The 25648-nt window shown below is 37.4% G+C and overlaps 1 protein-coding gene across 1 annotated transcript in view; it reads left to right on the forward strand.

Moving 5' to 3' along the window:
* The window catches only part of LOC106960674 (CDK5 and ABL1 enzyme substrate 2-like), a 48797-nt gene that overhangs the window by 9962 nt on the left and 13187 nt on the right, over positions 1-25648 (forward strand). The window contains exons 2-5 of the mRNA XM_015053886.1: positions 14754-14849; positions 21550-21627; positions 23518-23626; positions 23699-23867. Of these exons, the coding sequence (XP_014909372.1) occupies positions 14754-14849; positions 21550-21627; positions 23518-23626; positions 23699-23867 (452 nt within the window). The remainder of the gene's footprint in view (positions 1-14753; positions 14850-21549; positions 21628-23517; positions 23627-23698; positions 23868-25648) is intronic.

The following is a 25648-nucleotide window of genomic DNA, read 5'->3' on the forward strand; positions in this document are numbered from 1 at the left end:
CAATTCCAAGATACTCAAAAGACATAAAATGACCCAGAGAGATTTTGCCACAGTTCATGGTATTTGTAAATATTGAAGCTATTGTGATAACGATAAAAGAGAATTTATTTATTGGATCTTTTTTAAGACGACTGTATGGCTATTGTCTAATAGCCCCATAAACACAATTAATACTCTTGAAAAAATTTTCCATTTGTACCGTACTTCTTTAGGACAAGAGTCACATAAAGAAGTGTGATTTGCATCACAAAACTGTAAAACAACTTGATTGTCAAATATATTGGTATTTATTGATGGTTTAATTGAAGAAACGGGAGAGAAAATGGTAAAACTGTCAATCCAAACAGTAAGGACAATTTTTTTTTCTAAACATCATCGGTTGGAATTTATTGCAACAACAATAAATATGTTTTTCTCATTAGCAATTGATGCTATTGTGATAAATGATAAACAATGTCATAAATTAACCTAAATTCAATACTTCCTATTACTACTTTCTGCTGTAATTACAGCTGGAATTTTTTGGGGGAGCTTTCTACATTAACGTCAGATTTGTGGGGTGTGTTCATCAACAGGGATATTGTTTGGGAACCTAGCCTTTCCTTAAGCGTCTCCACAACTTCCTCCCTGACTAGTCTACTGTGTTCCTTGGTCTTCGTGATGCTCTTGCGCCTCTAAAAATTCTCTGAGGTCCATGTAAGGATAACTGGGTATAGACAACCGAAGGATGGATGATTTTATTTTGATGTTGGCAAGGCACTGAAAACAGGGTCAGCTGTAGAAGTGCGCTAGCTTTTGGTTTGGCAGACAGGAAGCGCAACCCGGATCGGTTGAAAGCCACTAACAGATGGCATGAAGTCAAACCGTTTATTGTGGTGAAGTACCTCTCAGTCGGTGATGCTCAAGTGTTTTTAATGTGCGTCAATAGCTGCTTTTCTATTAACCATTAAATTGTGCAAACATGCCAATTTCGGAAAAATTCACATTTTTTGATAAAAAGTTGGGTGGTTTTTCAGCCGTATCAAAATAACTGCACACTTCACTGGTTAATGTAATGATGTTTCTAACTAACATTCCTTCCAGTCATATAGAGTCAATACCGTCAGACGAAGAGGATAATTTTATTTCTGGTTGTTTCAGCTCTTTGATTCGATTTCCTCCATCAGTCCAGCTGGTTGCTTTAGAAGTGAATGAGTTGGAGAGATGCAGCCGCTCCCAAAGGGGGAATGAATGTTGTCAACTGCTCTGGCTTCCTGCTGGGTCCCAATTTAAACACACTTATCTCCCCACCTCCACGGTTTAATCTGCCTGCTTCCTGAACGAAGTCGCTGTCCATCAGATAGAAGTATCAGCCTTGCTCTGTTTTGCATCGGTCTGCACAGGGAGGCTGTGTGTGAAGTCCCGCCAGCGATTTTGCCAGCTGGCTCAACACTTTATTAGCCTGCTGACTGAACACACACTCTCTGACACGTGTGGCTGATGAACTTGCGCGCCTGCATGTGGCCGGCGGGGCTGCTGGTGTGGATGCTCCAGGCTCTGATGCTTAGATTCAGGGCTTGATCGTCTGCATCTGCTGGTTTATAGTCATGTTGTGGGTTAGAATGTGGCTAACTTTAAAGTTCAGGTTAGTGTTTTACCTATTTACATAAACGCTTCATTTTAATATATTTATGGTATGGTTGAGAAATGATTAGGTGTATACATATATGTACGTATTTGCTCTTTTATTTTTTAAGTGTGTATATGTCTAATATGAGAAACAAAGTCAAATTCCGTGTTTGTGTGCACAAACTCTGTCAATGAATCTGATTCAGTTTAAAATATTCCTTAGAAAAAAGTAGGGTATTCAAGCGTACATGTACTTTATGCTAAAAATGAGGCAGTGTATAGTCCTTGAACGGGTTTGGATAGGCCTATGGGCTATACAAAACATGTTCATTGCATTATGTGCCCAAAATCTTTCTTAGATAATGGGATGAATTTGGCCACGCCCCCTGAATCAACATTTATACTGGCATGTGAAAATGTCTGCAAACAGATGTATAAATACATTTTTGAAAAGCATTAGTAGAGCCTTCTGCACAGCCAACAAGAGTGCAGGACGTAGTTCCTGAATAGTAAGTCAACAACAAAACACTTGTCTTTAGCAGCAGCCATTGTACAGCGCATACCATGCTAAAACCAGCTGACCAAATGTGCTGGAGCTAACGGCTCATTTTCAGACACCATAAAACATTAACTTATTTCCAAAAAAGTGCTGGGGAAGTCACGATAAAAGTATAATTTTTGTTTCTGTCTAAATATTTATTTTTTGATTCAAAGTTATTTAATTTAATTAATTAATTTATTTATTTTCACAGTTTTTGGACAATGAAATACTTCAGTTCTCAGTTGGAGCCATTATTTGGTTACATTTTTAAAGGCAAATTCTCATTTTTTTCCTCTACCATTTTGACAAAGCTGGACTTCATTCTGGAAATAGCTTACTATTGTGTTTACCTTTTTATATGCAAATGTGCCTTCCATTTTTTCAGTGAAGAAGGCCTTGATTTCATAGAGCCTCTTTGCATTTTAAATGCACTTCTTTAATAATTTAAGTAGATATTTGTAAATAATACCATTTTATGACAAAGTATCACACTTGTCATGGCAACATGAGTGTGTGCTATATTGCCTAAAAAGATTGCTGGAGTGCAGTATTTGTTAGGATATTATATTTCAAGAGCCATGCTGTAATGCTCTGCATGCATGTAATATATAAACAGTGACCAAACCTGATATGTATTTTAGTAACTGAGGTAAGCATTAAAGGATTTGCAGAGACATTACCATAATGGAAAAATACTAAAGATAGTGTGGATTTTAGCCATTTACAAACGTTAAGTTCTGTTTAAAACAGATTTTACAAATTATATCGGAGATGAGATATTTCTGCAAATGTCTTTGTAAACATCCTTCATCATGAATCCTGATTAGCTGAACTGTGCTTTAACATTCAGGTGCTGATTGGTGAAAAGTCTGTTTCACAACGATGATATGTTGATTGAATATTTCTGTCAGTTTGTGGTTTCTCTTTTAAAACCTTCTGATGCTTTGCTGTAATTGGCCTCCAGAAGAATTTGCCCTCCGGCGTTGGTAAGATTTTTCTCCCGTCTGATTGAGACGCTTTGCAGATAAGACTCTGTTTAGGATGTCCGGTCATGTTCTCAGTAACAACTCTGTGCTAACTTTGCAGAATTATTCCAGCTCAGGGTCTGGAGCATTTAGCTGCAACATGAACAGTGACTCTGTGTTCCCATGATGCATTTTGTTCTTTTACTTTAACCAGCTGAAAGATTATTCAGAAAACGGCATAAAAGCCTAACCCAACAGGACTTGTATATTTTTGCGTTGATGGAATATTTACATGAAATTTAATCCAATTTTTATTCTCTATAAACAGTTTGCATATTATCTAAAGTGACTTTAATTCAGTTATTATATAATTTTGCATCCGTATCGTGTCCTGCGGGAAAGGCCCTTTGCCTTCTGTCGCTGCATGTTTGCATATATCATGGATTACATTCAGACATGAAGCACAGAGTTTTAAAGGTTATATTGGGTTCTTTAGAACTGAAATACTTAATATCAAAGTAAGCAAATGCATCCTGTCAACCCAGTGGACAAAAATAAAAGGTCATTATTCAGAAATGTATGATTAGAAAAGAAGGACGTTTTTGCAAAGATGTCAACATTATTATGCGTTACAGTATAATAGCAACTACGCCCAACACAAGACGAACTGAATACCAGGGATCTATTCTGATTTTTATAATTTATAGAAGTTTTGATGAGTTTTATCAAATGTAAAGCTGCATCCTGAGCATAAGCATAAGCTTGTCAGTTACAAAGCAATGGAGAATGAATTTACAAGTCCAAATGGAAAAATTCTCTCTCTTTTCATAAAGTGAAACTCATATTTTAGAGATTCCTCACACTCATTTATTTTTGGTGCAATATTAGTTTATTTTTGCTTTGACGTGTGTGTCACACGAGTTTTCCTCGTTCTCTAAACAGTCAGTCTGGCTCAGTAAGAGACACAATCATAGGGAAGACCGCTGACTGGACGGATGTCCAGAAGACAGACATTGACAGGGGAAGCCAAAACAGGTCAGTGCTGAATAATCTGGGAGTAAAAAGACTACTATATCATCCATTTTCATAAAAAGTTGAGTGGAAGGATAAAGTGGGCACTAGCCTCAGCACCACCCTTGGGAGGATTCTCAATTAAAATCCATTCTTTATTCATTCCATATTTTATCGGCTAGCTATGTGGTGGTTGGAAGCAGCCAAAAGTCTCACCTTGCTACCTATAAATCCATGTTTTACATCTGAGGATTAAACTACACCACAGAAATGTGACAGTCAAAATGTCTGCAGACATTTTGCAATAGCCCGCTAACTTTATAAGTTCCTCCACAGTTGGCGCTTTTTGAACATGAGGTTTGGCTCTAATAATGGTTAATGAGAAGGAAGTTATAAATGATCATTCATTTAGCTCTGACACTAAGAAGAAAAAGATTACTCCCTCTCAGCTTCTTCTTGTGCCTAAAAATGCAACAGAAAAGTTTGCAAACAATGTTTAGTTATTTGAAAAACTTTATGCTCACAAACAACACCCTGCAGTCACTTCAGTGGTGTAACCACTGACTATTGAGAGTTGATCTGTTGTCACCATCCTCATCCTCCAGCCTTTGGAGTTAGATTTCTACTTGTTTCTTAATCCTGAGATGAGAAGTGTTTAACAGATTGACGTTTTTGGTGAAGATTTCTTCACCTTTGTGCTTTCATCACTGTTGCCCAGTTTGGACAGAGCTCAGCCTATTTGTTTCTGTTGTGCCACACATCCTTCTCATTCCTGAGAGAAAGTAGATTTTGTTTGTCGAGAAAACAATATTTTCCTGTTTTCAGTCTGTTGTTCCAGACAGCATGTTATCAGAAACCTGAAGGCTCTTCTTGTGTCAGAAATGGTTTTAAATTTTCTGCTTTCAGATTCAAAGGATTAATTACCAGTTATTTTGCGTCTCACGCTTTCAAAATCTTTAGTTTCTCTAAAATATGATCATATTTCCCTTTAAATGAGCTGTGTTGTGGTTATTGGGGGAAAAAATAAAGTATTGGACTGTTCTGAACTGTAAAGGTCTTGATCTAAATGAGTAACGACATCCAGTCAGGCCTGAACGGTTCAGTGTCCTCAGAGTCGGTGAAGTAAACCTGACTCTGCACGATGAAACAAGCTGGTTTCTCCATGAAACTGATGATTTGGTGTTTCCCCTGATGACCTCAGACAGTGAAGTCATAATTGGCTAATATGTAACATTGCGAGGAGGCGGTTAGTGTAGCAAATGTCTACCACCACAAAAGGGGAAATAAAAAGAGCAAGCACTGTGGATGGTGAGAATGACGCAGTGTAACGGCCTAAATAGAGGAATTGATTACATCATTTTTAATCAGATAATTACTAGTAATCAGATGGTTTATTTTAATAACTTTTACATCACATATATTCACCATAACCATATGTGGAAGAAGACTGGGATGCTATTTGATTAATAATAACTTGGAATCATTGTATAATGGAATGGAAGTGATAAATACGCAACTATTTATTTCTAGCATTAAGTCATCCTTACCCTTATTTTTATGTTTTAGTCAAATTAGTAACATTGAGTTTTAGTTTGCTCCACATTTTCTTCATTAAAATTAACATGTCTGACACCTGAGGATGTTTATATTATAATATCCTGATATAACCTTAGAGGAAGTCAGCCTCATGATGCAAGCATCCAGTTTTAGTCAGCATAACTAAATAAGAGGTGAAAGTGCCCAGACCATTTTAAACAACTTTTTGATTACTAAGGAAAAAACACTGACACAGCGACAAACGGGAGAAAAATGTTTTTTAAGCACTAAGAAAATATCGCCACAGTAATTGGGGATAGTTTGGATTCATTTTGTTTCATAACCATTTGTACTTCACGCTCTGAAATATTTGTCAGATATGAACTTATGTAAAAAAAAAAAAAAAAAGAAAGTTTTTCTTAAGGAATTTGGGCCACATTTGATCAGCTTTTGCTCAAAAACCAAAACTGATCCAATCAAAGCGGAAGGTATTTTATTATTAAAAAACAGAGATGTATTAAGAGTTTATAATCTTAATACCTTTTACTCTAATTGTAAGACTTGAAAAAGGTCATTTTTCACTAGAATTTGTGGCATTAGAACAAGATAAAAATCTAAAATTAAGTTATTCTATTGTCATTACAGATTCTTTAAATTTAGGTTGGTGAAACTTTTACATGGAGATTCTTAGATTTTTTATCTTTTAGATACGGTTAAGGTCCTGTAAATCTTATGAGTTGGATGTACAGCTACATCTCCCTCCCTGTCTTTTTAATCAGTCTTGGCAGAATCCAAATTGACTACTTTTATAAATTAATTACTTGTATGTTTCTAACAGAATACTTTTTAAATAATTGTATAATGTGTTCATTTTTAAAGTGCAAAGTGTTACACAATCCATACTCAATCAAAGGTGACTAATGGCCTGAGTTCTCATCCTGTCATTTAGATGCATTTGTTGCTGGTAGTGGTGAATTATTGGATTAAACACTGGACACACCTTCACTGAAAACACACATGTTTACTGTGTTCATTAGATAAAGGTAGGGTAGCTAGAAACTGACTGACATCATCTGTATGCCTCAGTGTGTGTTCCTGTTTCAAAACAGCCAAGCCTCATTTCTCTGCTTTCACACACAAGCACAGGCATGCTTTCTTTCTGAAATTTTCACTCCTTTCTTATACAGCTTTCACTCACATAACATACAGCTAACACCAGTTACATTAGGGATGTTTAACCTATGCTAATGGCAATATATCATGCATCACTAAGTGAATTGCTAATATAGAGGACTTGCAGTATTGTCGAAGTTAGAGACCACCTCTGCTCACCAATTGCTAAAATCTGCTAAAGCTTGGGGCCCCTGTGAAAAGGTCACTAAGTGACTATTTGTTCAAACATCAAATATACCTAAATGTGCATTAATACACACAGTGGAAACAGCCTTAGCAGTACTGCAGAAGCTAACGTCCTTATTTCAGCCAATCAGCGGCGAGAAAAATACATTTTAGCTCCTGGATTTACAAACGCCAGGCAATAGTGTGTCAAATAGCATCATGCCTTAGGATTTCAGCTTCTTCAGCTTCCTTTCTATCTCCAACTCTATTTTGTAACCTGGCAACACGACCCCAAGTTAGTCACTCCACTGTGCTGTGAACTTCTTGACTGTCTAGTTTGAAGATGTCAACAAAATCACATCATCTGCAAATGGGATAACAGATAAGAGCCTGGGGCTATTTCAGCAGTTTCTGCATGCACTCTGATAGCTTCAACTCAAGTAACCACTTTCATGTTGGAGTGCTTGACCCAGAAAAAAATCACAAGTGATTTTCTTTTTGCCCTTTTTGGTGTTGGAGCTTAACACCAAGTCAAACATAGTTACTGAAATGACATATAATGGAAGCATCACATTAAACAGCAGACTGTGTTGTTGGCTTGATTGTGCTTAAATATAAAATGGTCCAGGAATGTTAATTCTAGAGTGCAAATTGCTCCTCTGTAGGACGCGCAGCCAACTTCAGGGGAAAATGAGGCCATGGCTTTTGGAAATGGAAAGTTGGTCGTTTGTCCAGAATGAGAGGCTGTGAGGAGAAACGTTACTGGAGCCTTACTGTATAAAATCTGATTTCATACCCCATTTGAAACAAATACCAATATATTAAGGGCAGAATGTTGCTCCCAGCCTTGGAGGGCTTTAACACAATGGGTAATCTGTGTTGTTTTAACTGGTGTGCTGCTTTGGTTTGGTGGAGGAAGAAATGGCTGCCAGCTCATTAGACAGCAGCAGTGATCATCTTTGGACGATTTGGACAGCAGCTGCACGTGTTTGGCATCATCTTCGGGGCTCAGCTTTTATTTTGACTTTACTTTTTCAGCTCTACTCCAGACTGGCAGCATGATGATGCAGGCTTCAGTGAAGAACATCTGTTTTATGTCTCTCTGGTTGTAAAAACTGAAGTTCTAAAAATATGTTTGGGCTGTCACGAACGGGGCATCAAAGCTGATATATTTACAATGAAAACGGAAAAGGGAGACGGAGGCAACAGAAAGCAGTGAAGAACTGAAAATGATTGTAACCTTGATAAGACAATTGCAGTTTTTCTTAGACTTACTGGATGATTCAATGTGTCCTTTGTTGTGCAGTGACAGCCCAACAGTCGCAGCTCAAAGATCTGAATTCAAGTTCTTCAGTTGGAAATTAAGCTATAATTTAACGTTTTTATTATAAACATACACTGAGCAGAGTTTTACAAGGGTATAATGAGAAAACACAAGAATGTCATTCCTCCCACTTAAACAAAACATTATAAATCATTTATAAAAAGCTCTTTACTCTCATCGTGTCTTTTTGCTGCTTTATTTTAGGCTGTAAATCCATTAAAACAGCAGCTATTATTAGTGATAGTGCACAGAACATGCCTCAAACCGGGTAAAATCAGTCTGCGGCTCAATTCATCATCTCAGACCCAAAAACATGACCCCACTGTATCAGTGGATTTATATTTAGCTGAACCCATAATTATTCGCACCCCTGGCAGATTTAGATCTTCAAAAGTTTTTTTAAACTATTGACTTTTGGCATCTTGTTTTATTGGAGTTGTGAGCAAAATAGTTTCACGTAGTACTAAAAACTGTCCTTCCCTTTTCTGTTAAGCATTTCATTAAGATTTTAATTTAAAATTCCTGCATCACCTCATCAGTTTTACGTGATTCACACAGACGGATGACAATAACGACATCGAAAGCAACTGATATTCATCTGAATTCATATGTTCTGCAGATTTCAGTATTATGGTGTGTTGAGTATTATTTCTGATGCTACAAGAAGCAAATTTCCTAATTTTGCCTTCCTGTCTTCCCTTTGTCTTTTCAAAAATTTGCTTTAAAGTTCAGCTCAACCATGCAGAGTCTCATCATTCACTTTCTGACTTTTCTCATATGATATGACTTGTCAATTATTCAGCTCTTAACATGTTTTCTGTGAGTTTAGGTTAATTGACTCTGGATTTGTCATAATGAAAGATGTCTGAACCTCTTAGAAATGTCAGATTTTTCTTCAAAAGTCTAACATTTTAAGATTATAGTGTTTCAGATCTGAGGAAGACTTTAGCTTAAAAACGTTCAAGTTTTCCCCCCAACACATCAATCACTGTTAACCAGAATTTGTACACATTTTTTTGTTAATAGCCAATCTTTTGTCAGCAACATTATTTTTGTGATTGGAAATTAAGACACAAATTTGATGAAATTATTCCCTTAGAAATGTACTGTTTTGTGTTTGTGTTTCAGATTGTTTTTAATCTGTATTCAGGGATTATCATCATCTTTGTACAGTAAAGGTCACTTCCTGTCAGGATGTTGGTCAACACAGAGTCACAAAGCTCTTCATGTGAACCACAGCCACCATCACCATCATGTCGAGCATCAGGGGAGTTATCCCACCGGATTTTTCCATTCCCACAGAGGGGAAGTTTCCACAACATCCCAGAGACGTGAAGCGGGCTGGTTCTCATGGAAGTGGGACGCTGGTCAGACTGTTGTGATAATGAGTCTGGAGAGCTACGGCTCAGATACTGGGACAGATTTAGAATGACTGGGAGAGCACTGGTGTCTGTGATCTCACTGGGTGACAGAGCAACATTTGCTGTGATGATGAACCCACCACTCTGGGAGCTTGATGATAGGAATTGTGTTTGCAGATTGGTTTGTGCTTCATCCAATCTGATTCTTATTTGCGGCTGCCAGCAGTGAGTTAAATGCTGTCATTACTCTGAATATAACTCTGGCCACTATTCAGCAATTTTCTGAAAGTGATGGGTATTTATTTGAGCACAGGCTAAAATTAAATGACTGGATAAACACTGCAGTCATTTAAGGTGAAATTAACTCTGAGACTTGGACAGTTTGGGATGTTATGACTGCAATAAATAGCATTATTATGATGATGATCATCATAATTATTGATTAGCAGCAAAAGCTGCTGATCTCTGAACATTCCCACACATTCCCAGTAATGCTCCAGGATTTGCTGCCTGTTAGTTCCCATGAACATGTAATGCTGAGAATATTCCATCATGTGAATGAGGTTATGATGCTAAAGTTAGAAATTCTTAAAATGGATTATTTTGGTTAAATAGTGCTGAAAATATACAATCAGAGTGAATATTTTTACTGAAGATATTTTTATTTTTACCCTGTGGAGACCACTTGATCTACATTTCTGCAAACACTGGAGCTTAAAAATAATTCTGGTCATGTTCTGATCGGCCCACTTTAATCAAACTCAAGTTTATTTGCTTAGAAAGTCCGGTTCGTTTGGGGAGACGTGAACACGGAATTAAACTCTGATTCGGACCAAAGCGGCGAACGCTAGTCCTCTACAAACCTATAGGTCTCGGTTCAGTTGAAATGAACTCTGGTGCATTTCGAATGTATATGTGGACGCCAAGCGGACCAGAAACCGCTCCAGAAGCAGGAAGCATGTAGTGCTAGTGGGAAAAATGGTTTTAGAGATTTTACAACCTCTAAAATCTGACACGACTCCATTTTTGTTTACATTTAGTGAAGAAGAAGTTGCTCTCAGAGGTTTTTGTGTCGTTTCCTTCAGTGGTTCTTGGTGCAGCGCCGCCACAGGTGACGGGATGAACAGGTTTTTCAAAGGGTTTGGTTTGTTTGACACAGTACAATGTGGAAAAGAACCAGCTGAAAATGTAACACATTTCACAATTTTGTTTCCCAATCTACTAGACTATCTTGTGTGAAAACGCCTTAAGACTGTGTAAAAAAAGGAAATTAAAACAAGGTAATTACACCCTTGACAAATAAGCCTTCTCTATAAAAGAGGGAACCAAACATGTTAAACTGGATGCTAATGGCGCTGCATGAGTCAGCTGGTGAAGCAGGATGTCTTCAGTTCCAGGTCTGCTTCCATTTGCTGCATCTCTTCTCTTATCATCTTGCAGCTGATGCACATTCTTTAAATGATAAAGTTTAACTTGCTGCTGCTTCATTGTGTGAGCGAGCTTAGTGATGAGGTCATGTCTGCTCTGCTGCTTCCAGCACTGCTCGATAAGGCTGCTTGAAAAAACTGTTTCTGTTCCCTCGTCGTCCTTGGTTCCTGTTTGCTTCCACCGAGGCTGTGTGCAATCAGAACCGTGACCTACTTCCTGTTCCCTTTTATATGTTGGACTCAAAATTAACAAAGCTTCTCCTGGTCCATTTACTGAGCATCTGGATCTAAACTGCCTGGTCTTTTGTTTCTGCTAAGAAACTGAAAACTACCAGTATAAAACCTATGAAAGAACCGAGGTTTGATGTCCATCTGTCCATCCGTCCGTCCGTCTGTCTGTCCATCCATCCATCCATCCATCCATCCATTCTTTCATTCATTCATCCAAAGCACCAATCCCAAATCATCCATCCATCTCTGGAAAATTATTAACTTTTGACATGAATATTGAGAACATTTTATATTTCACTGGGATGTAAATATTTATTTACCAATTTTTAAAACAGCCTGGTTCAAACCTGAGGTCAGTCATTTTGACTTTTGGTTCATATTATGTATGTGCCAAGTATGAACCTGTATAAGAACCATGAGCAGAAATGCAACCGTTCCACAGTGTCAACACACAAATGTAAAACCAAAAGTATACCATGATGGAATTGCTTTAAACCTAGTTTCCTGCCGGTCTCTCCAGCACGTCTCTTGTATCTCATTCAAAGTATTTAAACCATAAAAACAGTCAGGTGTAAAGGGGTAAAGGTGACAAAACTAACCACAAAAATGCTCTAAAAAGTGCAAAAAAAAGAGTCAGTTCATTATTAATCATCATTGGAATAGAAATATCTGGCTTCTGGCTGCCCTGACACAGGAATATCAGCACCATCCATAGAAAAAGCTGTAAAACTAAAACGTGATTTGACATCATGTTGTTATAAATTAATTTTGTGAAGTGTGATGCTGCCATAAATTTAAAACTATTAAGTGGGTTTCCAGTGAGACAGAGTTTCCACATATTTCTCCCTGAGGAAGATGGATGTGCTGTATGTCTGGGAGGCGGAGTGACCAGCAGAGGGTAGAGCGTCACATTGAAGTCTGAAATCCAGCGTGTCTGATGAGAAACATCTTAGTGCCCAGATGTTCTGGCTGAATAACAGACACACTCTCAATAAACATGTATTAGTGAGTCAGGCAGTGAGCAGCAGTGATAACAGTGATTTAAAGCCCATGTGCTGTGGAATCAGCAGGTCAGTCCCAGAAAAACAGCAACAGATGCTCCCTCTGTGTGTGTGTGTGTGTGTGTGTGTGTGTGTGCTCGCATATTCACAGTCATGTAACCATTGTGCTTCACTCTGGGGGCTTGTGGTTTTAAATCTGCTATTGCTGTGTGTGTTTATATCTGTATGTGTGTTAAAATGTTTCATTTAAAATGACCTGAGTCTTTTTTTGGTCCTTCACAGAACCTGGAAGTGACATAATGATAAAAATGGAGTTGGTTTCAAAGGAGACTTACCAAAAGACCTGGCACGATAACACATGTTGCTGGATTATAAATTGTTCCAGTAATTATAGCGATAAATGATAATATTGTTGTTTTGAGACAGTTTTCAAGTAAAGTAGCGCTGGAAAAAATGAATTACTGCACTGAATCGCATGGAAAACCTCATGGTTATTCCACCAATATTTATTTCTGAACTCTTCCTGAGTTGAAACACAAGTATTGATGTTTCTAAATGAATATGACCTTTTTTTCTTTGCAGTATTTGAGGTCTGAAAGCACTGCATCTTTTTTGTTATTTTGACCATTTCTTGTTTTCTGCAAATAAATAAAATTTTTGCTGGGAATTTTGGAGACATGTTGTCAATAGTTTGTAGGATAAAAGACCGATGTTCATTTTACTCAAACATGCAGCTATAAAAAGTAAAATCTGAGAAACTGACATTTTTAAATGGTCTTTTAATTTTTTCCAGAGGTATAGATAATTTTTACTCCCTCAGATCTGTAAGGTGTTGCTAAACATGGAGACTGGGACATGTGGATAAAGCCTCAATCTCTTTACTTTCTTTACCTTTCATTAACAAGGCAGTTCAAAGTGGGTTAGATAATAAAAACACAACAATAAAGTAATTAAAACGTCATACAATAACCAACTGAGAAACTCACACGGTTAGTGATAAACACAAGAAGAAAACAGCAGACAACAAAGTTAAACGTTTTGCAGTTCCTCCATAATCTCAGAGTAATCCGCCATTGTTGTTGTTACATATGACGTGTTTGGGGTCGGAGGTCAGGTTAGCTGTTGGGCTAATGCATCAGCATTTCACATAAAATAATTTTTTCGCTATCCACATGAATGTATGAAAGGGAAATATTAACTGGAACATTTATTTAAAAAAAACAACTAACTTTTGCCCTAAAATGCTGTTTCCATGAAGAAGCTTTGCAAAAATTGTTAAAAACTTTCCTGTTTTAGAAGAAAATGTTTCCGTAAGAACGAGGCCTTAACCTCAGTTTAGCTGACGCAAACGGCACCTGATGCCTCTTATATTTAAAAACTGTAAGTTTTACTCTTTTAATATGTTCGGTCTTGTTTATTTTCATCTGTATTTTTACTTCTACAGATCTTTTACTTTTTGTTTTTGCTCATTTTGTTTGTAGTCTGTTAGTAGAGAGATGGCTGATATATCAGCATTAACATCAGTATCAGCTGATGTTAGTTATTTTCTTTTGGCACATTGGTTCTGGTACCAGAAATAACTCTGGGCTGATATGTATAATTAATGTTTATGTCCGTCTTGTTACTGTTTGTGTTCATGTTGAAGGAGCGGAGGAGGCTGGTCACGTTAAACTGAAGGAGAGATGCAATGTTAGTTGTGTTATCAGTTTCATGGTGTTGAAAGGGTAGGGAAATATAAATACTGATAAATGTCTGCTATCATTTATAATATTAATATCATGTACCAATATTTGCCCAAATTTTTATATCTATTGAAGATGACTGCTGTTTAAAGTGGAGACTCTTCTATGATTTAACATGCATTACATTTACCTGGGCAGGTAATTAACTTACTGCTTTCAAATATTATCCATTATAGTCATTAAATGACCATCAGATGAGAAAATATGTGCAGATATGAAAACATGTTCATTTTAAAATGATAAAAGAATCTTTTGCGATGACTGTTGTTGTCATAAGTGTGTTAAAGAGCCGTGGAATAGAAACGTTTTGTATATTTTCTGCATGCTTGCTGCACCCAAGTGCAGGTGTCATGTAGGCGAGACAAACTAATGCTGATGTCAGTGTTATGTAAGAGCTGTGATGTCATCGCGCTGAGCTCCTTGGCCTGCTTTCATGGTGAGGTCTGTCGTTTTTAAATCCATAAGGTCAACACAGCAACGCAACCTGACCTTCAGCACACACACCAGCTCCGTTTCCACAGGTCAATATTTACTGCACTGTAATTGCTTCAAACATTGTTGTCAAATAAGATGGAGTCTTATAGTGCCTTCTGGTTGGATGTACAGATGATTTTTCTGAAGTGCAAATAAACTCCCCTCATTAATATTTATGTTTCTTCTGTCTGCAGAACTCGGAACCTCTCTGGTGGTTCTCCGAGACCTCGACAAGCAAAGAAGATCCACTTCATTAAAAACATGAAGCAGTACGACACCAGAGGCAGCAGGTGGGACACAGACAGAAACATATTATTGTTCTGCACCTTTAACCTATAGATTATAGAAATGCTGTGCAAAAACAAAGTCTGGTCCAGTTTTTCTGTATGTCACAGTTCACTTTTCTGTTCTTTGTTTGTCAGCATGTTTCTGTGACGGCGTATTAGGGCGAGTGTACATAGAAAAAAAGAGAAAATATCTGCCAAAACACAGAAATTATTATATTAATCTCAGAAATTTTCTAGTAAAAATGTTTTTATTTATGAGTTTCAAAGTCAGAAATTTGCTAGAAGAAACTCAGAAATTTTGAGATTAATCTCAGAAATCTTCTACAAAAAACACAGAAATTTCTGAATTTCAAAGGCCTAAATTTACCAGAATAAAACTGACATTTTCAGATTAATCACAAAAATTGTCTAGAAAAAACAAGGCAATTTATGAGTTTTAAAAGTAAAAGAAAAAAATTGCTAAAAGAAACTCCAAAATTCTGAGATTAATTTCAGAATTTTTTTTTATTAAAAACTTGGAAATGTCTGAGTTTCAAATCTAAAGTTTACGAGAATAGACTCAGCCGTTTTGAAATTAATCACATAAATCTTCTAGAAAATGTCTTGTTTCTAAAGTAAAAAACTTCGGGTTTTGAAACTCAGAAATTTCTACATTTTTTGGCAGAAATTTACTCTTTTTTTCTTTTAATAATGGCCCTGAAAGGCTTTCATATGTTTCTCCTCGTCCTTGATCAAGTTTGAAAGTATAAGTTTAATTTTAGCCAACATTGTTCCACTGCTGCAGCCAAGTGTAGATCCAGGTGTTGCATCATGTTCAGCCTTCCTGTTCACACCGTTTGAAGTTACTGAAGAACAACAACAATAGAAAGGAAGGTCAGGCCAGCTGGCTGGCACTCCAGCTCTCTAAATATCTGTGCAGCTTAAACAGAAGTGACACGAAGGCTGCAACAAACACCAGTAGGAAGCATTTTGGCGTGCATGCACAAGTGTTATTGTCAGGACTAATCACTCACTGCTACTCCAAAGAAAATTATGTTGAAACGACAGAAATCCAGATCTGCTCTGGGACATCTGGCGTTTGTTTTTAACCCGCTGAGCTCCACATTCCCAGCAGTGAGTCACTGTTGTCCATTGACAGTGGACTGGCACTTGGAAAACCTGTGAAGCATTTATGGAAATATACAGATGCAAGATTTAGTAATTTAGAAAATCTTAGTTATTATGTCTCAAATCTAAAAATGAATCTTGATGTTCAGAGTGCAGAGTACATGCCTTAAGGCTTTTATTGTGAAGGTGTGAAGGTGTAAATTAGACGCTTGTCAAACAGCTTCAGGCTCATGTTCTTGTTTTCCTGTCATGCTGAGTATAAGCAAGCTGTGGGATAATCTACGCTGCTACTAGACATACAGACCAGACCATCCTGAACATCAAAACACTCTGAGAAAAACTACCTGGTAGGCTACCAGACGCTACAGGAGGCAGAGCAGTCGAGTCATTTCCTGTCTCTGCATGGAGAGAGGACAAAAATATCTTAAAAAGCTTTTAGCTTTGCAGCTCAGGTTGAAGTATTTTTGTGTCTGAGATGGTGTGTTTAAGAAACATTAACACAATTATTTGAAAGGGTTGTAATGAAACGCATAATGCCCCTAATTGACAAACTAAGAGCACTGGTCCATGCTTTAAAAGCACTTTAGAGTTCGCCCTGCTAACGTTTGAGTTAGCAGGGCGAACCTTAGAACCTGAACTGTTCTGCATATGGTTCAGGTCTAATTATTTGGTAGTGATGCCAAGAAAAAGCCTTTTCTGTGTCATTTTTTAAAATTTCCATTGACTTTAAATGGAATTTGATAAGACAAATGTTGAGTTTTCATCAACAAACATTAAAAGTGTGTTTGGAAATAAATATTTCCACTGTTAACCTCCTCTTGTAAGAACAAGGAAACCTCTAGAGCAGATTATGATGTAAATAAAAATGTGGCAAAAAATGAAAACAAGTTGTCTATGGGTCAGGAGATAATTTCCTGGTGTGTATTTGCATTATAAAATATCTATGCTCAAATAAAGGTTGCATTTTCTTAAATTTTCACTGACATAGACAATAGAAGGAAGCGTGGCACTGCTGGGGAAGCCTGGACTTTGTCAATCTGAAGTGTTGACTTCTATTCTCGTCCTTCCTGCAGAGAGCATGAATTAAACCTGGGCATCAAGAGAGCTTACTTTATCAGAGTGAGAAATGATTGTTGTAAAAACAGGTCCAGCTGGGAGCGTTGAGACGTGTTTGTAGTTCAGCCAAGATTATTATCATTAACTGGAATTAAACATCATAACGATAAATCAGAATTCTTATAGGAAATTTATCACGATAAATGATAAACATTGCGATAAATTCCCAGCCCTTCATAAAACTTTTGCCTTAACTGAGGTTCAAAACTTCCTTACATAAATGAATATTTATCTCAAATGTTTTGAACAGAAGGAAAAGCATTAATTGACACCAGTCAACAAAAACATTTCATTTGTAACAAAAGTTTGTTTCCCTCTGGTGTTTTCAGAGTCTGGTTGCTCTTTGATTGCTCCCTCCTTCGGCTCGTTCTCAGACATGATGCAGAAATTCAGTCTGACAAACGGAAAACCCCCGTTAGTCTTTATTGTGCTTCTCTTTAACCTTTAGTGAGTTGCAGAATGGAGCCAGAATAAATACAAGCTCAGCAGAATGCTGTGTTGAATTGAGAGATCAGTTCCTTCTGTTTCTTCTTGATCTGATTTTATGTTATGAGCTAAAAAATAAATTCCTTCATTAAATCTCAGTTTTTGCTGCAATTCAATTTTTCGGTTTCCTCCAACTTGATTTATTGCCACCGTGGTTCCTGTTGCTGCACATCAGCTTGTTTTTTAAACAATTCAAAAAAAATAAAACAATATTTTCTGATAGATCTGTGTAATTTACTCTTTAGCTTTTTTTATTTCTGTTTTAATGTTCATTCAGACTGGTTTATTAAAACACACAACTATTTTTAATGGAGTTTAAAATTAAACGTCTGCGAATAAATAAATAACATGTACTTCAGGGGTGTCCAAAGTGCGGTCCGGGGGCCATTTTCGGCCTTCTGAAGGATTTTGTGTGGCCCCAGGCCCCAACGCAAGTTTAGATGGTTCATGCAGATGTACGCTTTTTATCTAGAGAAACATTTTTTTTTACAGATAAATAACATCTTCTTAAAAACAATAAGGTAAAAATTTCCGCAATCTTCTTAGTTTTTGAGGAACTAGAACCTCAAGCATCGACCTTCTTTTACTCAACGCAAATCATTCAGCCCACAAAAGAAAATAATCAACCTTAAGAAATTAGAAACTGTGTGCCTGTCTTATGATAACTCAACTGTGCAAATCCTTTTTTACATTTTTTTTCTCTACAATTATTTAATAAAAATAAAGAAAAAGGCCCAACGAGTTTGGTTTTTACAGATTGAAAGTTTCAGTTTACCTATTTTGGCCCAAAAAGTTTGGATAACACTGGTGTACTTGTTAGTTACAAACAAATAAATGCAACTGAACAGGTTTAGAAGTATAAAACAGCTTCCATGTTCCAGCATCTTTGCTGAACCCAAAATGTTGTCTGATGATTGATAAATGATTTGGGGAATGATCTGCTCCTCGTCCTTTTCGACCAGCTCTGCATTTGAAATTTCCTCCATTTTCTCAACCTCACCATCTTTTTCACTTCTTTTTACAAACTGGATGAGGGTTTTAAAACACCCAGAATACCGACATGAGCAAAATGACGTCGATCTTTGCCATACATTTTGGTGTTAAGTTTTGGTTTATCGCCCATTCCTGCGTGTTCATTTTGAGCCTCCAGATCTCCAGTTCAGATCTGGAGGTCTGTTGTGAAGTTAGTTATGTAATAATGCCACTGAATGTCATAAAATGTGTCCTAACGGCTCGGTGAACTTGGGGTCTCCCCAGCTGGGTTCTGACTGCAGCAGCCATGTTGTGATTGGTCCGCTGTTTCCTCTCCTTTGCCTGGTGACTTCCTGTTCTTGACTTTCCCACTGATCATCAGAGACAAGCTGGGCGACCGTGTCGAAGGTCCGCTTTGAGATAAAAAAGCCTATCTGAAAACAAAGCATCTTTTATTTTTTCATTAATCCCTCATCCATAGAGCCAATGTCAGCGCTAATCTCATAAAGCCATGCATGTCATATTAGCCAAGGTTCCCTTTAAATCTCTGTTTAATTTGCGAATATTGTTAAATCCAGTTTATGTAACCACTTCAGCAGATTTGCTGCTCTCTCTGCCAGCGTTCTGATTAACTTCAAAGCTGAGCTGGCTGCGTTTTAGCGTAGCATCTGCTTTGTTTTAGCAGTTTTAAAACAGGCTGCTTGTAATTTCGTGGACATCCTCATCGTTTTGCGTCACTCCGACACTGGCCTCTGTTTCAGAGAAACACAAGGTCAGTAAATATGAAGTAGCCCGAAGGCCTCATATTGAAAACGGATTAGCATGTGTTTTGTGTTTTCACACACTTGTCTTAATTGTGAGCCTGAGTGTTGGAGTGTAAACATGTTTCTCCAGAGCGGCGCTCCTCGGGGGTTTGACCTCTGGAGGAGATGCTTTAAAAACACACACACACACTCTCACGCTCCAGACGGAGCACTGATGAGATGTCACAGTTAACATATCGAAGGCAAAGATGCAAGAAAAGCAAAAACCACACAAAATGAATTGATTTTTAAGTAAGGGTGAGCATTTATCATATCATTGATCATTTATTGTGATCAATTTCTTATAATTAGAATTTTAATTTCTCGTTCTCATGATAAAGCTCAATGAATAATATTTGAAGCCTCCCAAAACTGCCTGGATTGTTCGTTTTACTATTTTCTCCATTGCCTTTTCAAAAAATGTATCACTAAATATCGGTACATTTGAAAATATGTGTGCAGTTAAGTGATAAAAATCACATTTCTTTATGTGACTGGTGTCTTAAAGAAAAATCAGAATGTTTTTCAAGAGTGTTGTGGGGTTGTGAGGTTGTGGTTGCTGCGTCATGCAGTCAACCATACAATTACCTAAAAAATAAATAATAAAAAGTTCTTATCAATGCTTTTATTATTATTACAGTGGTGCCACAAAATATTTTGATAAAACTTTATGTTCATATCGCCCACCCCTATTTTTAAGACTTTCACCTGATACCAAACACCTAACTTTATCGCACAGCTCAGTTCTCCAAGTAAATTATAGTCAATCTTTGACGTTGTGGATGAAAATGCATGATGTCCTGGCACTGCAAGAAAAATAAACTCATTAGGTAGCTGAAATTAACAATTCAAAACAAAAACCAGGCCATGCTCAGGATTTTTGCTCATTAATTTACATGGTTGACAGTCCTGCTGAATAAAGGAGAAGCACACACCTCCAGGCTGTGTGGATAGGCTGGTTGCTGGGAGACCGAACCATGTTGGGTCTTTCAGCTCCTGTTTTAATGCAGAATGTGATTTTTTTTTTCTGCATCATTATGAAGCCCTGATGTCGTGTTCAGCAATGGGGTCAAATTGAAGGAGAAAGAATGAGGCACCAGGGTTTCTAATTTTATTTCATTTTATATAATTTGGAACTCAGTTTATAAAGAAACAGCTTCAACCTTCAGGATATCAATCTAATAAGATGAAAGTGCTTTATGAAAGGCAGATTTTCAGATGAATATATCTGAAAGCAATCTCTAGTTTATATAGAAATATCTTCGCCTCCCTGTCCTGACAGTTTATCCTCTTCAACATTAAGGCTAAAACTGATGGTGGAGGTGCAGAAACTTCCCTTGTTTCCCCAAAAAACACATATTTATTCGGAAAGTTAGACTGTGAGGAGACTCTTTAGCACAGATATTAAACAACTTTAAAATGATATTATGATGCTAACACAGTATAACTGCAATGTGCCAGACAATATGATGAACCTGTGAAACGTTCTAGTGTTGGAGAAAGGTTGACGCTTTGTGAAGGAGAAGTGAGTATAAACTGGGATAATATTAAAAAATATTAAAATATCCAGAAGAGTTATATATTTGTGTGGAACAAAAAATAAACACAATTTGACCCAAAGGATTCCCCCTTTCTTTGGTTCAGAAAATATTAAAATGACCAGATTCAAGGTATCAAACATATTTACCATCCTCCTAATAAACAAATAATGGGTTTTAATTAATAATTTGATGTAACAGCCAATAACGACAATTTGAATGTTTACATTTTTAGGATACATTAATTTTTGTTCTTAAATTGCCCCATATTAAACAATGTTTTGTTTATTGCATGCTCTGCTGTAATTTTTCGGACTAGTTGCCACATTTCTCTTCATAATATTAAAATATTACATTACCCAAGTGTTGCATGGTTGCAGAATTACTAGCATGGATAGATAAATGAATTTACCATGTAAATATGTCCAGGAATTGAGTGAAATAATAAATAAACTTTCAGTTTTCAGATGCTTCATGGTGTTTGCCGAGAGCTTCTTATCTCAGCTGTTTGAGTCACAGCTGTGCTTCAGAGTTGGTTGTCTGTGTGTGTTTTTGTGAGATAACGACGGCCGCTGCTCCCCTGAGATCCTGCAGCCCAGCCGAGCCTCGGTTCTGCTCTTATAAATGGAACCAAGCGGACAGATGTTAACCGGTTTGGGTTTGGACTGTTTTGCATTTCAGGATTGTGCTCATCTGTGCGAAGAGGTCTCTGTGTGCTGCCTTCTCCATCATGCCGTACGGAGAGAGCTTCTACCTCAGGTAATCAACACACTTCATTCAAAATCAATCTCAGCAGATTGAAGGACTTGGGACGGGGACAAAGGGTTCAAGAAGAGAAAGAAAGCCGGCCACAGGACGAGATAAACTGGAAGATGTCATTTCCTACTTTAAGACAAAGGAAAATGAGAGAGGCAGCAGTTTGGAAAGCTGACATGAAGCCATCAGGGTTAACCTTGGATGTCCCTGATGACTGACGCAAACACGGCGACATAATCACAAATAAACATCCTCAAAGATACCACTTAGTTCTCATACAGACGCTGAGATACAAACGCAGAGGAGGTGTTAAGTAAACTTCATTCTGATCTTTATACACTTTGTTTCTGGTTAATATCTTTTTGCACGCCATCACGTCTCGTTGGTGTGATGCTGCAGAACAACAGGAAAACAACCTGATAATTATCATAGCCTTACTACTGCCCACACACACACAGATGCATACGTGGAAATGGTTTGAACACACACACGGTGGTTGAGGCAGATGCGACGCCTTCTGGGGTTTTTTTCTGTTTCACCCGCAGAGGAAACGAGCTCAGACCTCACATTTTATCAAGTAGATGCGGCTGTGATCTGGAACTGGAAGGATTCAGCGCCGTGGTTTCTGTGACCTTTCAGGCACAGACACGTCCCACTTTTGTTTTTAGATGCTCTAATGTGTATTTACATTTCCTAGCTCGTTGACTTGATTTTTACAAACTCTAACTTTATGTTTCTCAGTTGCTTGCAGAATGAGTCGTGCCTTGAAGTTTTTCACTTTTACTAATGACAAACTGAAATTGGATGTGGTAGACCTACAAAGATGCATCAAACATTGGTCATGGTTTTCAAAATGGCTTTGAGATATATATATATATATATATATATATATAAACCTTCTGAGTGCTGCAAGTCATTTGGGGTTTGTTTCCACCAGCTAGATGCTATAAAATTGTCACGTATTTGTGACAATTTTATAGCATCTAGTTTGAGTGGTGCAGAATAGCTTCAGCTATTCAAACTGAATCAGTCACAATGGGTGGTAAGTGAATGCGAATATACATGTTTATGTCTTGGAACCCGATCTCCTAAAGGTCTCTGCATATATAAACAAAATCTACAAACTACAGGCAAAACGAAGCAAACTGAGGAGAATCGATAAATTTAGTGTGTAAATCCTGTTGTCTGTCTTCATGAATATGCAAAACAAAACATTTGCACACAGAGGTATCTGCAGTCAGCAGGAGGAATAGATACAATGACAGAGTTGGCGTGAGAAACCGCACATTTTTGCTTTGAGTGGATCTTCCGTACAAATCAGAAGTGTTTATCTCAGGGTTTCCACCAGTGTTTTATAAGCCTGGCGGGCCACCAGGCTTTACTTGCCCCCAACCACAAGACTAAGCGTTGTTTGTTTGTCTTAATTACTTTTTACAGTCAGAATCAGAATGCTTTTTATTGTTCATTTCATTTCAGAAGACAATAAACAGACAAAATATAACCAATTAAGACACCAGTAACAGTGATAGCAAAGAGTTAAGGTAGATTTATATACATCAGTAATCTTTAGCAGACAATATTCAAAATATTATGGCATTTGATCGACCTACAGGAAGACTAGTTTTATTTTAGTGTATTTTCTTCAAAATTTCCTTAACTTAATATTTTTAATACAAAAAGACGTTGGGGGAAATGGTGAACTGCCAACCTGCCCCTACCACCAGGCTTATCTAGATTTCTGGCGGAAATCATGGATCTTATACACAAAGTATTTACAGAAAAAAAGAAAATCAAAAGTAAATTTTTCATTAGAAATTTGAGTCTGTACATACAGGAACTCTATTATGCTGTCGGCTGCATTTGTTTCAGTTCCCTGCCTCTTTTTGTGCTTAGTGACCCCACGTTAAACCACCCCAGGAGGAGACACTCCTCTGGGAACATTTCCACCACCCTGGAGATGCTGCCGGGACTCGAGGGTTTCCAGCTGGACTCTTATGGGAGGGTAAGTCTCTCCTCTCTTCTTTTCCAAGTCCTCTGTCTTCAGATCCATTCATCTACTTTCTTGCCCCGTCAGTCGGTGTCCTACGCCCAGTTTCTGTATCCCACCAACGCTCTGGTGAGGTGCAAGCCGTCGTCAGCCAGCGACCTGACGCTGCAGATCCCCATGTCCAGGAGCACACACAGCATCCCGGGCAGGAGCCACCCGCCCAGCCGCCTGAGCAGCACCGTGGGACTGGATCTGGGTAACGAACGCACACAACAATGCAAATGTAATGCAAAAATAAGTTATTAGGAACAAATCCTGAAACATCATCAGTGATTTTTGTGATCCAAACATTTTATTTGGATGAAACTAAGTTAATGATTAAAATTCTTAAGAGCAAATTAACACATAAAAACTATTATTTTATATTAACTTTGACTTTCAAGTGATGCGATGTTATTGATTAATTTTTACAAATTCACTTTCAATACTTTTACTATTTTAAATATTCCTTAAATATTTTTCTTTTGTTTTTGACTCAGCTTGAGGTGTTGGCTTTAATCTTAATAACAACATTTATTTAGTTTTTGTCTGTTTTATTTATTTCATTGCACAGCACTTTGGCCAACGGTGTTGTTTTAAAGTATAAATCAAACTTCATCCTTTTGGTATTAATGAAACAAAAGGATGAACTTTTCCAGATGTTATTTTGTCCCATTATTTCAGCAGAGCAGGTCTTAAGGTAATTGTCTTTATTCATTTTTTTACCTTCAATCCAGCAGAAAAAAAAAATCTGCACACATTTTACACAACCTTTTTAAAAAAGTCTACTTAGCTTAGGTGGTGGTTTTTTATTGTCTTTCTGCAAAATGCATGGAAGGATTTGGTGCAGCGTATGCTTCTCCATTTTATCTGCATTAATGCTGGAACCACAGAAGTTGAGTTTTCCCAAAGGAAACGATGAAACTCCAGAACAGAGACCGACTGCAGGGACCTGTTGCTGAAATGAGTCTAACTGCGTCTTTTTTTATCTTCTGCCTTTCGGGAAAAAGAAAATCAGTATTTCTGCCCCGTCTGACCACAGTCCATGTTTTTAACCCAGATATTTCTGAATATCTTTGGAAATCAAAGCTGATTATTGATGAGATTAGTGCAGAACAGTTGAAGTGACTTTGGTGAATATCTATTTTCTCCCCTAATGAATGTATTCTGTACTCTAGTATTGACAGAAACACGTTTACTTTTTCTATCATATTCTCAGCAGTTCTTTAAAGTGTGTGTACTAAATCATGTTTTCAATCACTTGCTGACCTTACCTGACTTTTATTATATCATCAATGCACCTCAGCGCCCCCTAGTGTCTGTTTATTGTGTTAAAAGGCTGAAAAAGCTCAGTGCCAGTCAGAGGTTTGCAGTCAGTTTGCCACATTTAAATTTTTCAGATTATCAAACAGATTTTGTTATCAGACAAAGACAAACTTTTTCAAATGATGATTTTGTTTATTAAGAGAAAATCAAATCAATCTGGCTCTTAGTGAAAAAGTTGTGACAAACCTAAAACATTTTCAGCAGCTGGAGACGTTTGTTTTACATTGATGTGGAGGAATTAGAGGTGGATTGTCCTGCTTAATAATCCAAGTTGGTTTGAGTTTTATCTGTTGGTTGTACAGAAGGATTTTCAGCTTGAGAGCAGGATATGTTTGTCAGCCAGTGGTACTTTTTCCTGAAATGCTGTTTGTTTTACCGCCAATGTAATGGAAACTTCTGTGTTTATCGTCGGTCCACTGAAGATTTTCCCAAAAGTCCTGGGATCATGAAGATGTTTTTTTGGCAAATGTGAGATGCATCTTTGTTTCTTTTGGTCAGCAGTCGATTTGTTTCCTCAGATCTCGTGGATGCAGTTTTTGCCTTTCTTACTGTTAAATCATGAATAATGACCTCATCAGAGACGAATGAGGCCTGCAGAGCTTTAGATGTTGTTCTGGGTCGTTTCGTGACCTCCAGGATGAGTCAGAACTTCGGGAGTCCGATCTCTCCTGG

Source organism: Poecilia latipinna, unplaced genomic scaffold (genome assembly GCF_001443285.1).
Source record: "Poecilia latipinna isolate Pla-1442-1.1 unplaced genomic scaffold, P_latipinna-1.0 Scaffold1212, whole genome shotgun sequence".
Taxonomy (NCBI): Eukaryota; Metazoa; Chordata; class Actinopteri; order Cyprinodontiformes; family Poeciliidae; genus Poecilia; species Poecilia latipinna.